This window comes from Scophthalmus maximus, chromosome 5 (assembly GCF_022379125.1).
Source record: "Scophthalmus maximus strain ysfricsl-2021 chromosome 5, ASM2237912v1, whole genome shotgun sequence".
In the NCBI taxonomy this organism is placed as follows: Eukaryota; Metazoa; Chordata; class Actinopteri; order Pleuronectiformes; family Scophthalmidae; genus Scophthalmus; species Scophthalmus maximus.
The window spans coordinates 27,367,501-27,382,500 of NC_061519.1; the positions used below are offsets into that span (position 1 = coordinate 27,367,501).

The following is a 15,000-nucleotide window of genomic DNA, read 5'->3' on the forward strand; positions in this document are numbered from 1 at the left end:
TATGTTTATTTTGTATTGACTCTGTGACCTCTAGTACGCCTGAAACTGAATAAGGACATTTAAAATGATATTTCATTCATTTTCATGAATTGATGTTCATTTAAAAATGCAGTCGTGCAGTTTACACTTTAGGCCACTAGGTGTCGCCAAAGCGCCGCCTCTGACCATGGTCAGGACGAGTTGTACTGAAGAGGAAGTGGAGGTCATATCTTCAGTGGTGCCAAACAAACAGATTCTTATCTCCAGAATAGATCAGAAAACGCTTGTAACAGTTTTGACAGGGACCTTTTTTTTTCTATTGGAAAGTAGTTTCGGTCCAGTTGTTCGGGTTTTGAAGAGATGTGGACGTCGAGGTTGTTTCCAGATTCACAGGTTCAGTCACGAAAAACATAAAAATAAAATCAACGTAAGATAAGTTTGGTTACGAGTTTAAATCTGCAAATGTGGACTGATGCTGCCAAGATCAAGAGAGTCGCCTCGTCCGTGACTCGCTGATCCACCACACTTCTTCATTCATGCTGCGTTCCAGTTCACCTCGGAACTCGCAACTCGGGTTTATTGTTCCACGATGATCTCGGAACTCGAATTTTAACCTCCGAGTCGGAAATTGCAATTGGAACGTCGCCGCAGTCGGAACTAGGACTCGGGAGGTCGGAAAAACATCACCGCCCTCGACTTCGGGGTCCGAGTCCCGAGGTGACAGCATTCCGAGTCCCGAAATGCTGTGGCTGCACGTTAACAGCTACTCACAGGAAGTCATTGTTGTTTAGTTCTAGATTGATTCATTTGTGATCTTTTTCAGTTATGACTGAAAGACGCGAGTACACAAAACGTTTGTGTATTTGCATTGAACTTGTACGTAATCTCATCGTGCAAAAAACTGATACTGCTATCAAAGAAGAAGAAGAAGAAGAAGAAGAAGAAGTGATTTCTGGGGTCAGGGTGGTTTGGTGGTATTGGATCGGTTGATAGATTTGTTACCTTTCCAATGCCCGATCTGGCATTTTCGGTTCTGGTTCTTCACATCCCTGATTCCTCACACTGTTATACGTTGGTCTATTATTTGACGTGAGGAAAAATAATCCTAACTTTAAAGAAACAGCGACTCACATGACAACCAATGGAACTTTTAGTTTGTTCCTTGTTTCTCTCAGGCTCTGTCGACTCGTCGCCCTCCGTCTGCACCAACATGAGTCCAAGAAATGTTGTTTTCAAGAAGATCTGCAAAGACAAGTCGGTGAGTGAAACATCTCAGATGACACATTATTATCACCCACCGTTTCCCTCGGGGTGGAGTTACTGCAGGTCAGTCCTCCGAACAATGACCAACATGTGAGAGACAGAGGAGCAGGCGTCAAAGTGTCAAGAACCTCAACTATAGAATGGAAATAAAGATGGAGGTCTTGGTCGCCCCCCAGTGGCTGGCTGCGGTACAGAACATAAACCCCGCCCCTGCCAAAAAAAGAAAATCAAAGTAGACGTTAAATAAATGTGGCCGGGAATTTTTTTATCTCTTTCTTCAACATGGTGAAATAGAAGGTTTTAATGGATTTCTGGGAACAATCCATGGACCTAGATGAAAATCATCACATCATTTATTGGACCGATTCCACGCTTGAGATTCACAAGGAGACAGTTGGCCGACGTCTGAGCTCTGCGGACTGACGTTCCACTTCTTTATTCTAAAGGAGGTAAAAGAGACTTTCAGGGAGTTAATAGTTAAGGGCGGTGGTGAGAGAAGGAAGGTCGTCCACTAACCAGAAGGTCGACGGTTCGATCCCCGCTCCCCGTTCTGTGTGACTGTAACGTGTCCTGTAAAGCGCTCTGTCAATAAGACTAGAAAATATAAATTCAGTCCATTCACCATTTGATAATGCCACCAGATTTAATCGCTTAGATTTCAACTTTTTACCTTCAATCTCGTGAAAGATACTCAGGAAAATGAATGTCTATAAAATGTCCGACTCCCTTTGTGTGATATGTTTTCTGCGCCTCACCTGCTCGTCTGACTGATCCTCAGGAGGTGAACACAAAGTCACGACCACGTGAGCACAGCTGAGCCACGTGTGTGTGTGTGTGTGTGTGTGTGTGTGTGTGTGACAGCTTTATGTCAGATTACAGAAGACTCTACTGAAGAGAGCGTTTAATAACTAAATGTCTAATCTCAGCTCGGCAGCGGGACGACGATGATGTTCATGTTTCGTCAGTTGGCCGTTAAAAAGACGACGAGTCTTTCACACACGCACAGTTTCAGTATCTGAGTTTGTGTTTATGAAAACTTTTATTATACCGAATTTTTAAAAGGTAGAAAAGATGAATATTCAAATGTTATATTTTTGTTCTTAAAGCTCCAGTGTGTAATATTCAGAAGAACTGTTTCACAGAAGTTGAATATATTGTCCATAACTCTATTCATATGAGAGTTAAATATAGTTCATGAGGTGGACCGACCTCCGTGTGAGTCTCCATGTTTCTACGTCGTGTTGAATACGCTTGTTGAACTAAACGTCCAGAACACGTCGCGTTCACGTTGAATTTTCAGACGCTGATGGAAACAGGAAGTGGAATCCGCGGTGCGACACCATAAAGTGTCCCCTGTCGGTCGCTCAGTTGGGTACAGTTTGCAACTTTACCACCAGATGGCGCCAGAAAATTACAGAAAAACAAACTGTAAATGTCCTGCTCGTGAATATCATCAATGTCCGATTTTCTCGTGACCGTTCCTCCTGCTGCAGGTCGCAGTCTACATGGGGAAGCGAGACTTTGTGGACCGCGTGGACTCGGTGGAGCCAGTGGGTGAGTTTGTCCAGTCGGTTCTGCACTGAGCAGCAGGATGTGGACCTGACGACCTCCACGTGTTCGACCGTTAACCCAGTGACCGATATGTGTCCAGTATGTTTCAGTGTGTGTTGGTACAAGATGAAGACACAGTGACTGAAACTGAACTCATCCTGGTTTTCATCTGTTCTTTTTTTTCTACCACTAGATGGCGTCATCCTCATTGATCCCGAGGCTCTGCAGGGGAGGAAAGGTCAGAGTTCAAACACACAGACCCAGACCCAAACACATCTGACAGACAGACAGACAGACTCACAGACAGACAGACTGACAGACAGACAGACTGACAGACAGACAGACAGACAGACAGACAGACAGACAGACAGACAGACTCACAGACAGACAGACAGACAGACTCACAGACAGACAGACAGACAGACAGACAGACAGACAGACTCACTGACAGACAGACAGACAGACAGACAGACAGACAGACTCACAGACAGACAGACAGACAGACAGACAGACAGACTCACAGACAGACAGACTGACAGACTCACAGACAGACAGACAGACAGACAGACAGACAGACTCACAGACAGACAGACAGACAGACAGACAGACAGACAGACAGACAGACAGACAGACAGAGAGACAGACTCAGAGGTGGAAACAGAACTTAATTTATATTGTTTATTCACAAGACTCAGCCACATGTGATTTGTAGCATAAACTAATCTCATGTGCAGCATTTGTGCAATCATACGATATTTTGTATAAATTCATAAAATCAGTGAACTTATGTAAACGGATTCAACTTCAAATGAAGAATCCACGTTGAGGACTTTTGGTTTGTGACGGAAACAGTGTCTCTCCTCTGCCCCCCAGTGTTCGTCACTCTATCCTGCACCTTTCGCTACGGCAGAGACGACATGGACGTGATGGGCATCGCCTTCCGCAGGGAGCTGTACCTGTCCACCCGCCAGGTGTACCCGCCCCTGCAGGACCGCGAGCAGGGCATCCACACCAAGACACAGGCCAGACTGCTGCGCAAGCTGGGAGACGACGCCTACCCGTTCTTCTTCGAGGTGAGAGTCAGACGGGCGAGGGTCAGTCAGACGGGCGAGGGTCAGACAGACGGGCGAGGGTCAGTCAGACGGGGGAGGGTCAGTCAGACGGGCGAGGGTCAGTCAGACGGGCGAGGGTCAGACAGACGGGCGAGGGTCAGTCAGACGGGGGAGGGTCAGTCAGACGGGCGAGGGTCAGTCAGACGGGGGAGGGTCAGTCAGACGGGCGAGGGTCAGTCAGACGGGGGAGGGTCAGTCAGACGGGCGAGGGTCAGTCAGACGGGCGAGGGTCAGTCAGACGGGGGAGGGTCAGTCAGACGGGGGAGGGTCAGTCAGAAGGGCGAGGGTCAGACAGACGGGCGAGGGTCAGTCAGACGGGCGAGGGTCAGTCAGACGGGCGAGGGTCAGTCAGGCGGGGGAGGGTCAGACAGACGGGCGAGGGTCAGTCAGACGGGGGAGGGTCAGTCAGACGGGGGAGGGTCAGTCGGGCGGGCGAGGGTCAGTCGGGCGGGTGAGGGTCAGACAGGCGGGCGAGGGTCAGTCAGACGGGGGAGGGTCAGACAGACGGGGGAGGGTCAGACAGACGGGGGAGGGTCAGTCAGGCGGGCGAGGGTCAGTCGGACGGGGGAGGGTCAGACAGACGGGCGAGGGTCAGACAGACGGGCGAGGGTCAGTCAGACGGGCGAGGGTCAGACAGGCAGGCGAGGGTCAGACAGACGGGCGAGGGTCAGTCGGGCTATTAAATCGTTGAAATAATGATAATCATATTAACTTCCTCAACTTGCTCCTGTTTGTTGATTAACCTTCACGTACAAACAATACATATTTATTGGTCTGTATTATTCATCAGTATTTGATATTTGTTTCATTGTGTGTTTTAGCAATAAAAGACTGATTGATCGACGTGTTTTCTTGTTTTCAGTTTCCTGACAACCTGCCTTGCTCAGTGGCTCTGCAGCCTGCGCCCCACGACGTCGGCAAGGTAAGGTCCCGACTCAGGATTCAAACTAGCGGCTGCTGTTTGCGACGGGAACGCCTGACAGGGCGGCGACGCCTCTTCTCTCTCTCTGCCCGTAGCAATGTGCAGTGGAGTTTGAGGTGAAGGCGTTCAGCGCCGAGAGCCAGGACGCCAAAGTCCGCAAACGGTGAGTCTGAGCTCCGACTGCGAGAATGTGGAGGTTTGTATCAACTGTTCGTTTTAATAACGAGAGGAACCACGGAGCAGAAAGTGAAGCTGTTTTTCAGACATGAAACGCAGAAAGTCCGGACGTCCTCCGGAGCTTGTCGTCCGCAGCAGGAGAATCTCCGAACGTTCTCACATGGAATCACTCGGACATTCATCATCCCAACATCTGCAGACATTCGCCTTCCCACCTGCAGCTCAAGCCTCACTCGGACTTTGTGGGTCTTCATTTTTTGCCGTGTTTCTGTCCAACAGGAGCTCCGTGGCGCTGATGCTCAGGAAAGTCCAGTTCGCCCCGGACAGCGAGGGAGCGGCGCCCTCTGTCGAAACCAGCCAAGACTTTGTCATGTCTGACAAACCGCTGCATGTCAAGGCCAGTCTGGACAAAGAGGTGAATAATTCACGACACAATGTGACGACAGTCTGTCGCAAATTCCAGGTTCCTTTTTTAAAGAAAAGAATTTCCTGAATTAGCCAAAGGACAAAACTCTGTCCATCGTGATTAGAATTAACAGAAGATATGTTGGCGTTCACTCGCTCTGACCGTTCATCCTGTTGTTGTAGATGTACTACCACGGTGAGGCCGTCAAGGTGCACGTCAGCGTCACAAACAGCTCCAGCAAAAACATCAAGAACATCGTCGTCTCTGGTAAACACCACACTCGCCGCTCATCCATCTCATCGACCTCAGTGGAGGCTGAGATGTGTTGAGCTGGATTCATGCTCGACGCCGCCTGTGACGTCATCACCAGACTATTTACTGCTCGCGCTTCGGGTGCCTGAGGTCTTCTCCAAAAACAAAGGTGTCGCTATCTACGGCGTGAATATCTACACCGCTGATAATCGCCACAAGAAGAAGAAAGATGGTGTCAAGCACCATGGCGACGGCGTTGTTGCGGTCGAAGAAAAGTTGGTTTTAAGGTTGTTTCTTGAAAAGCGACGCAGAAGAAGAAGGCGCTCTGTTCGTCCTTTTGACCGACGCGGGTGTCTACGGCATCTGGCAGTTGCTGAAAAGTGACTTTGTGTCCAAAGGGGCCAAAAGGGGAAGCATTGCACGAGAGTTTTGGAGAGTGTGGAACTTTTCCAATTGTTTAGCATCGGTGGAAAACATGTTGCGATTACTTTGCAAAACGGCACCAGTGCGGACGGCCGACGCGTCGAGCATGAATCCAGCTTTAGGGTCACATGTGCTGAAGCCTGAACAGGATCAGAACCGTCTGTCTGCTCTTGTCCTCCTCAGTGGATCAGGTCTCCACCGTCGTCCTTTACTCCAACGACACCTACGTCAAGTCTGTGGCCATCGAGGAGTTTGGGTAATGGTCTATTGTATCTGTCTATTAGAAAGTCGACGGACGAGGACGAGGACTTGGTGTCAAAGCCAAAAGCACAGGCGCCAGTTTGGTTGATTTAAAACCTGGAAACAGGAATTTGTCTTATCTGCAGATTGTGTTCGGTGGATGTGGAGGCTCTTTGTCTTCACATCTTGGTTCTTCATATTTAGTTTTTCTGAAATGTGCAACTGTCCCTCTCTCTCAGGGATTCGGTGTCGGCCGGAGCGACGCTGCAGAAAACCTACACGCTGCTGCCCCTGCTGGCCAACAACAGGGAGAGGAGGGGCATCGCTCTGGACGGCAAACTGAAGCACGAGGACACCAACCTGGCGTCGTCCAGCATGTGAGCAAACATCCGAGAGAACTCACAGGGATTACACGTCCGCCAGAGTGTCACCAAAATGGGTTCTGTAGTTTCTTTTGCAAACTAGCAAACAAACGCAGATGCAGACGTAATCTAAACGTGAACATGAAGTGTTTTTCCTTCTTTCACGTTTCTCATGTTGATCATCTTCTTCTCTCTCAGCGTCAAGGATGGAGTTCTGAAGGAGGTCATGGGAATCATGGTGTCCTACAAAATCGTTGTGAAGCTCATCATCGGAGGGTCAGTGTGTGTGTGTGTGTGTGTGTGTGTGTGTGAGACAACTCAAACCATTTAGATTTTTTTCGTAAAAAATCAGGTGATCAAGATAAATGATTTGAGGTCATTAAATTGTTTTTTTTAGATGTCAGGGAAAAAAACATTATTTACATCACAGACGGTAAACAAAGATAAACGACATGACAGCTCCTGAAGCCAAATCATCATGATCGCCCCCTGGTGTCTCGCTGCAGTATAGGTTGTAAGCCCCGCCCCCTGGTGTCTGGCTGCTGTATAGGTCGTAAGCCCCGCCCCCTGGTGTCTGGCTGCAGTATAGGTCGTAAGCACAAATATTCCTGTCGAGGAGCCCATGTGCTTCTTGAGGAAACTAAAATCAGCGTCAGGCTCTGAAGTGTTTGTTTCTTGCTGTTCTGACTTTGGTCTTTGTCTCCGTCACGCTCACAGGTTGATGGGATCAAGGTGCGTTCAAGTCCTCTTGTTTTCATTGATGCTGAAAATAAAAGTTTTATGAAACGAATAGTGCTTCGGATCTTTAGTTAGTCGTGCAACTTTAAATGATTCATTTGTTGCATTAGACTGAGACTAACCCATGTTGATCATTTATCCACACAAACTCTTTGTGCGTGTGATTGTTACGTCACAGTGTTGGTTTGTGTTGCAGTGAGGTCGGCCTGGAGGTTCCCTTCAAACTGATGCATCCCAAACCGGACGCAGGTAAACACTCCTTACTTCATCTCAACGTCGCTGCTCTTTCACAGACATGTCAGTGTCAGCCTTTATCTGAGTTTGCCTTTATGAAAACTATTATTATTATTATAGAGAATAAACAATGAAGAAGATAGATTTTTTATTTCTGTTTATATTTTGCATAACATAATGTTTGTTTTCTTAATGCAAGATTATATATATTTGGTTGTATTTGTGTTACCTTTTTATTTATAGATATTTATAATGAAGTTTATGGTTAAACTGTGAAATATCAAGACTCGGTTACATTTCTTTGTCTTAAGGGTTTAGTAACGACACCTTAGGAATAATGGACAAATTAAAAAAAAAAAAAAAATATATATATATATATATATATATATATATATATATATATATATATATATATATATATCGGCTGATGTATCGTATTGGAAATCTTGTATTCCCTAGTATCAATATCCGCATTAGCCCCCAAAAATCCATATCGGGCTCTAAAAGGAATCGTGTATAAAGTGAAAAGTATCGGTCCCAGCACAGAACCTTGTGGAACTCCATGGCTAGCTTTTGTTTGTATGTTTCTTTCTCATAAGTGTTTTCATATGACGTCTTATGAATCATTGAGGGTTTTTTTTTCTTATGTGTATCGGCCAATCATACCAGTGTCTGAATATTTTAGTAAATATTTAGAGTGTTCAGACCTCATGTGTAAAACGTCTCCACATTTTAACAGATAGTTGAAGGAAACCGTCGAACAGAATCTAAACCTTCCTGTTGTTTCTCTGTCTGTCCTGCTGCCCACAGTGAAGGAGAGGTGAGGTCGTCACGGTCGTTCAGGCTCATGTTCGCTGATCTTTTATCGCTTCATCAGCTCTTTCTCGATTTTTTAAATTCCTCTTCTATCTCCTGTTTGTATCCGAGTGTCTCTGTCAGCAGTATCAGCTTCCCTCTGCTTGTCTTCTGTTTCCCTGCTCTGCTCCAGCCGACCTCTGCTCAGGTTTAACCTGACTTCACTGTATTCATCCAGTTCTGTATTTGTACGTGTGGTCAGGCGGGTCTGACTCGGAGCCTCACGTCGCCCCGGTGACTCGATTCCTCCTCAGCTCAGCCTGAATGTGAACATGACTTGACATCATCTGCAGATTCTATTCTCACGTTATTTAGCTGTTGGCAGCACACGAAGCAGATTTCACGCTGCGTTCCATGATACCTCGGAACTCGGGTTTATCGTTCCTGTATAATCTCGGAACTCGGAATCACGACAATGTCGGAAAAGTTCCGAGGTATCATGGAACGCAGCATAAGGCTCTGTGATTGGATGCCTGTTGCCGAAATGCATCTTGGGTGTTGTAGTTGACGTCCACATCTAAAAACAGCAGGTAGCTCGTCTTAGTTCAGACCAGAACTCGACCGGTTTGTCGCTAAAATCGGTCTTTTACAGACAATATCAGTATCTGCGTTTATATTTTGCGATATGAAAAGTTTTATTTTACAAAAAAATGTTTTTTCTTAATTCAAGTTCTATATTTGGTTGTTTTTTTACATTTTTTATTCATATCAACGTTATTGGTTAAACTTGAAAAATATCAAGCCTCAGTTACATTTCTTTGTCATAAAGGTGTGATTATTAAAACTTAGGAAGCATTGGCATGTTTAAATATATAAATATTGCAATGGGAAATGTTTTAACTCCCTAACGTTGAATAAATGTCTGTTCCCTCTGCTGTCGTCTGCAGCGAGCTGGAGGAGGAGATGGTGTTCCAGGAGTTCAAGCGCTCCTACCTGAAGGGGATGATCGACGACGACGAAGACGGAAATGTGTCGGGCGGCGACGACATGGCGCCCAAAGAGAAGTAGAGGAGAGGAAGCCGAGCAGGTGACGCGGTGGCTGCAACACTGAGGCAGCGTTGGGAGTTTAGTGCTAGAACGAGATGCAGCGCGATTGAAGGGCCTCACCTGTAACTGAGTGTCACGTAGATGTGCTTCTCGTCACTGCAGATCGTTTTCCAGCGCTCAGTCAAGACACAAACACGAGACTCGATCTGTATGGAAAACGCTCCGATATGTTTATGTATCGTATATGAAATGGTATTTAGGTTTGACAGTAGTGTACTGGTGTGTGTGACTCGTCGCTGTAGAGCTGCTGCCTGTAGAAACATTTGTATGAAAGTTGTATTTTGCCGTTTTGAGGTGATGCGATGTGTTTGTTCTCTGTGACAATAAAAGCGGGTTGATCCATTCTGCTCTGTCTTCCTGTCGTGGATGTGATGCGCAAAAAAACTAAATCAAAACCGACGAATAAATTGTTAGGACAGTATTTTAATTTCAGACAAAAACCACAACGCACACGTTCGCAGCAAAACCGAGAAGCGAACATGTGACACGGACACAAACCACAGTGTTTTATACTTTTCATGCCACGTTCCTTCAGACGACTCCTGTATCGTCCAATCACATGTCCAGAATCCGCTGCAGGCGTCCTGTAGCATTCAACATCACAACGTCCTCTTTAATGTCACTCTTCATTAACCACAAGGAGTTTTATGAGATCGTTCTTTTGTGTAAATCAATCGGATAGCCGATCATGTGACCTCCACTTCTGCTTTTATGGCTCAACTTTCTTCAGATTCGAGACGATATTGATGAAATAACTCGACTTGTTATAAAATAGATCGGATAATATGTAATTGTTGTAAGCAAAAGTTGTTGTTTTTCCAGAAAACATTTTTTGAATCAAATTTTTAGTTGTTTTAGCAGTTTGTGACTCGTTGGTCACCGTTACGGGAGTTGATGAAGATTTTTGAAAGTAGCCGAACTTCGTGAACAACACATCCCTACCTGTTCACGTCTGGGCCCCACGTCTTGTTTCCTTCACCGCGTCCTTCCTGACCTGCTCTTTCTCCATTTAAACTCTCTTCGTACCTGTAACCTTTACCCTCCTCAGCTCCTCTACTTCCTTGGCAGATTTGGCTTCGCTCTGTCACCAGGACGACGATTCCAGCGACAGATCCGTGTCAGTCAGCAGCACATCACGACACGTGGCGTTCATCGCTCGTCATGAGCGCGGAGATGGAAACCAGGTGTTCATTTCAGCTTCATAGGTGGTTAACAAATCATCGCATGAGCTATTAACAGAGGACTCGTGATGGAAGCAGACGCTTTGGTTGCAATTTAATATAGTTGTTGTTGTTTTTTCTCAAGCATCAAAATGTTTCCATCATTAACATTTGAAAACGTGAAATGATACTGGCTCTAGAACTAAGCTGCAGCAAGCTGATCTCAGGGGGTAAAAAAATGGATTTACTACTTTTTAAAGTGCCATCAAAAACATTTAGCTTTAGAGCTTTAGAGTCCTAAAAGATTAGAGGAAATACTTGATCAGGTGCAGACGTCATGCTGGCACCAGACTATCACCAGAACCAATTTATCTCCGCACTTGAAGGGGGGTATGTTCCTGCTGGAACTACTTGGTGCCATTAAAAACTCACAGGTAGTTTCTCTTTAATAGTTTTGCCAAATCTTGTTCAAACACACGTCTTGTGTCGTTTGGCTTCAGACTTGAGAAGAGATTATCGCTCTTTATTATTCACGTGTAATTGTTTGGAATCCAGAACCGGTCCTGATTGGACCGTTCAAGTTGTGGGCGTGGCGCCTCCTCTATTTAGAGCTAAGATGACATCACAGGAAGTGAAGAGGACGATACAGTTTGTCTCCTCAGCTGCAGCGAGGTCGTGCTGTGTCGGATGTGATGTCATCACTGGACGTGTCAGTGAACTGGTGTGATCGGATCCCACAGGAGAGAATCGATATCGATATGCCCTGGTGCAGTAACTGAAACACTATAGAGCTTTAAAACATACAGACTTCTATTCTTATTCTGGTTTTACTTCATAGTTTTGGTTGAAATTGAAATAATAATTTACATTTATGGATTCAAATCTATCCGTGTGTATGTTTTTAATGGCCCAGAGTATCATTTATCCAAGGTATTAGGTTTCCGGAACTTGCCAATTAACCAAAAATCATGTTTCCAAGTGGATGTAACGGTCACAGTCTTAGTTAAGCATGTTAGCATACTCATGTTCCCTAATTAGCTCGAAACCTGAAAGTAATGGACAGATCAGATTAGTAGATGACTGAACCGTAACGTGAACGCTCTCGACCAAATTTCATGGTGATCCGATAGTTGTCAAGTTATGTCACCGAAAACCACTAATTACGATCTTGACAGGAAAAGTCAGAGGATCACCATGACGTCAGTGTGATTCAGGAGCTGTTGACTTGTTGGTTTGTTCTTTTGCTGTGATCACAGCAAACCTATTGGTTAGAAGTTCTGCTGGTCGCCTCTTTCCTCTGACGAGAACCACCCACCAACAACAGTATCTAGAACAACCCAGGTCCAGTCCACAAATGGCACAGACTGAATAGTACATTTTAGGAGTAGTTGTGATTGACTCAGTTAATATTTAACTAGGTAACAGCAGTGAGGGAAGCAACTACATGACTTGTAACTTCTCAAACTCAAAAATCACTCAACTCTGCTCTTTTTTTTAGGAATACCCCACCTTTAAAAGTTGCAGTTATAAATGCACAGAATGTTTGATTGACAGGATGTGGATACTTCATCTATAAATGTGCGACTGACTGACTGACTGGAGCCGACTATGGTGGAGGAGTGGTGGTTTGTGGAGGACCATCCCAGCTGAAGTCTCCGTCCTGAAACTCTGGTACGGGCACGAAATTTCGTCCGAAGCCAATTTCGCAGGAGTCGGCGTAGAGCAGATACCCAGAGAAGGTGCTGCTGCTCTCGTTGTCGGTGTAAAGACCATTGGTGACAGTGTTCTTCACCTGCAGCCACACCTGGTCTCCTGCGTTGAGGTGGAGGACGATCGTCTGGCTAGCTGTGGCTTGGTTGGTGGTTTCCGTTGTTCTGACTAAAGGGTAGAGGTTGACAAACAGGCCGACCTTAAGTGTCCTGAAGGCAACCGCCAGATGGAAGGAGAAGACATAGGTGCCATTGAAGGGGGCTTTGTAGATGCCAGAGAGTGGTTGGAAGTGTCCTTGTCGATTGCTGAGGACATGTGGGAAAGGGATGGGCCAGTCTTGAACAGGAAACGATTGGTTGACACATGCAGAGAAGGCTGATTGGAGGGCAATGGAACAGGGACCGGGGGGACCAGAGACACCACTGATGCCCTCGTCGCCTTTTGGCCCCACAGGGCCTTGAACACCTTGGGCCCCAGTGTCACCTTTGTCCCCTGTAGTTCCCTTTTGTCCTGGTGTCCCATCAGTGCCCTTCATCCCATCGGTGCACTCACACACGCCTTCCTCACCTTGATCCCCCTTCTGGCCATTCAGCCCGGGGTCGCCAGGTCTACCCAGGTCACCTTTATCGCCCTTAAAACCTTTGGTTCCCACAACTCCTTGTACCCCAGGCAGGCCCCGGGCTCCTGCTGGTCCTGGGGTCCCTTGTGGACCTGGTGGACCCTCGACACTCTCACAGGATGCAGGGCATGTGCCAGTTTCTCCCTGGGGGCCCTGTGGACCCGGGATCCCGATCACTCCTCCATCCCCTTTCTCCCCTGGAAACACACACACATACAGTTGCATTACATTTTAGCACAAAGTAAAACATGAAACCGCTTTGAATCCTAACCCTTTCCACAGTTGAGGTCACCAAGTAGCCACCATGGCAGGGTTCTCCAAAGCGTGTCAAGGGTTCAAATTAACTAATTTGTAGTTGGATTTTATTTCTACAGCATAGTGTAGATCATATGAAGTTATTTCAAATGTCATTCTGGAAACAGGGACAGTGCCTGAGGACATTCAAAGAGGATATGACATGTTTCTATAGGCCTGAATGTCAAAACAGACAAAGGCAGTCATCCTGGTGTTAGTGGAGTCATGGCGTCCATGTATCACTAACAACCAACTACACTGAGCAATCTTGAATTTACATAAGGATATCAGCTGACCTTTGTAGCCTTGCTGGCCCTTTGTCCCGGTGAATCCGACAGGGCCGACCTCCCCCTTCTCCCCCAGGTTTCCCTTCTGACCTGGAACATCAGACAAAGACAGAAAACAATGAATGCATTCAAATGTATCCACTGGCAGCAGGACAAGAGACAGACTGAATAATCTGCGACTTGGCTGGTGTCTTAAAAGTTGGAAGTTGTAGTGTAGAGTTATGCTAAGCTAAGCTAAACACATCCATTTTGAAGCTAACCAGTAGGAGCGCAGGTCATTACTGATGCAGTGATGAATAACTCACCCTTTATTCCCTGAGGGCCTGTGAATCCTGGTCGACCTTTGAATCCAGTCATCCCTCTCCTCCCAGGACTCCCAGGTGAACCTGATCAACGATGAACAATCAAGTCAGTTTTAGCATAAATGTCTTGAAGGGGAATCAATCTACCAGCCTCTGCTGTGTCATGGCCTGTCGTTCTCAACCTTTGTCATGACCTGATCTTTTTCAATTTATTAACGCTGTTGTGAAAATTAGTAATCAAATCTAATTTTACCTTTTATTGAAATGACATAATCTGATAAATTGTTAATGGTGGTCAGCTAGTCGAGTGCTGTGCAGTGCAGTGGGTGTAAACCTCACTCCCTGACACCTCGAGAGACGTGCTAGCTACAAATGTTGGCGCCCATGGGTTTTAGCCTCCTTGCCAGCGCATCTATCTCCCGTGCCAGAGGTCGGGAGTCTGACACCACTCCCGTTACACAAAGAAATCACAAAGCTGGAGAGTGAATCTTGTTTTCGTAAATATATATATATAATATATAATATATTTTTCCGCTCAATGACGGACGTTTTGTTCCTTGTGTGCTCTTTCTGATTGACTCTCGCTAACGTGGGAAATCTTTTATGATTATTGAGATAAGATAATCCATTATTCGTCCCACAACTTGTTCAGCAGCCACTAATGTTGACTGATTGACACCGATTCACATGTCGGTTGAAAAGTACCTCGCCCAACGTGAGATTAAGAGTCTCATGCTCTACCGACTGAGCTAGCCGGGCTTCGGTTGCCCCTTCGAGAACCAGACTGTAGCGGGTTTTTCACCGAAACTCAAACAGGTGTTTTAAAGTGGTCTACGTGCCTGGAGGGCCCCGGTCTCCTCGGTCTCCTTTGGGCCCCACGGTGCCTTTGCAGTGCGAACAGATGCAGAAAAGTGGAATCTGGTCGAGGGGCAGTGGGATCGGTGAGTTCAGCAGCGTGTCACAGATCATTGTATCAGGCATGGAGGGAATCACTGGGCCAGTGACCCCCAGCATCTGGAGGTTGTTCGAGTATTCGGTCATGTTGCCGCTGTTTGACAACGGTGGCA

The 15,000-nt window shown here is 46.3% G+C and overlaps 2 protein-coding genes across 2 annotated transcripts in view; one reads left to right on the forward strand and one right to left on the reverse strand.

The window, feature by feature from the left end:
• Nucleotides 1-9,905, forward strand: part of saga (S-antigen; retina and pineal gland (arrestin) a) — a 10,714-nt gene extending 809 nt beyond the window's left edge. Inside the window, exons 2-16 of the mRNA XM_035634152.2 lie at nucleotides 1,155-1,237; nucleotides 2,736-2,796; nucleotides 2,987-3,031; nucleotides 3,667-3,866; nucleotides 4,768-4,827; nucleotides 4,923-4,990; nucleotides 5,284-5,419; nucleotides 5,593-5,677; nucleotides 6,269-6,341; nucleotides 6,565-6,702; nucleotides 6,886-6,963; nucleotides 7,405-7,419; nucleotides 7,622-7,674; nucleotides 8,470-8,479; nucleotides 9,402-9,905. Of these exons, the coding sequence (XP_035490045.1) occupies nucleotides 1,190-1,237; nucleotides 2,736-2,796; nucleotides 2,987-3,031; nucleotides 3,667-3,866; nucleotides 4,768-4,827; nucleotides 4,923-4,990; nucleotides 5,284-5,419; nucleotides 5,593-5,677; nucleotides 6,269-6,341; nucleotides 6,565-6,702; nucleotides 6,886-6,963; nucleotides 7,405-7,419; nucleotides 7,622-7,674; nucleotides 8,470-8,479; nucleotides 9,402-9,522 (1,191 nt within the window). The 5' untranslated portion in view covers nucleotides 1,155-1,189 and the 3' untranslated portion in view covers nucleotides 9,523-9,905. The remainder of the gene's footprint in view (nucleotides 1-1,154; nucleotides 1,238-2,735; nucleotides 2,797-2,986; nucleotides 3,032-3,666; nucleotides 3,867-4,767; nucleotides 4,828-4,922; nucleotides 4,991-5,283; nucleotides 5,420-5,592; nucleotides 5,678-6,268; nucleotides 6,342-6,564; nucleotides 6,703-6,885; nucleotides 6,964-7,404; nucleotides 7,420-7,621; nucleotides 7,675-8,469; nucleotides 8,480-9,401) is intronic.
• A 152-nt stretch (nucleotides 9,906-10,057) lies between these two features.
• The window catches only part of LOC118310830 (inner ear-specific collagen-like), an 8,445-nt gene continuing 3,502 nt past the window's right edge, over nucleotides 10,058-15,000 (reverse strand). The window contains exons 3-6 of the mRNA XM_035634137.2: nucleotides 14,773-15,000; nucleotides 13,937-14,017; nucleotides 13,641-13,721; nucleotides 10,058-13,247 (exon numbers count right to left, since the gene is read on the reverse strand). The exon at nucleotides 14,773-15,000 is cut by the window's right edge and continues 151 nt beyond it. Coding sequence (XP_035490030.1) covers nucleotides 12,328-13,247; nucleotides 13,641-13,721; nucleotides 13,937-14,017; nucleotides 14,773-15,000 — 1,310 coding nt within the window. The 3' untranslated portion in view covers nucleotides 10,058-12,327. The remainder of the gene's footprint in view (nucleotides 13,248-13,640; nucleotides 13,722-13,936; nucleotides 14,018-14,772) is intronic.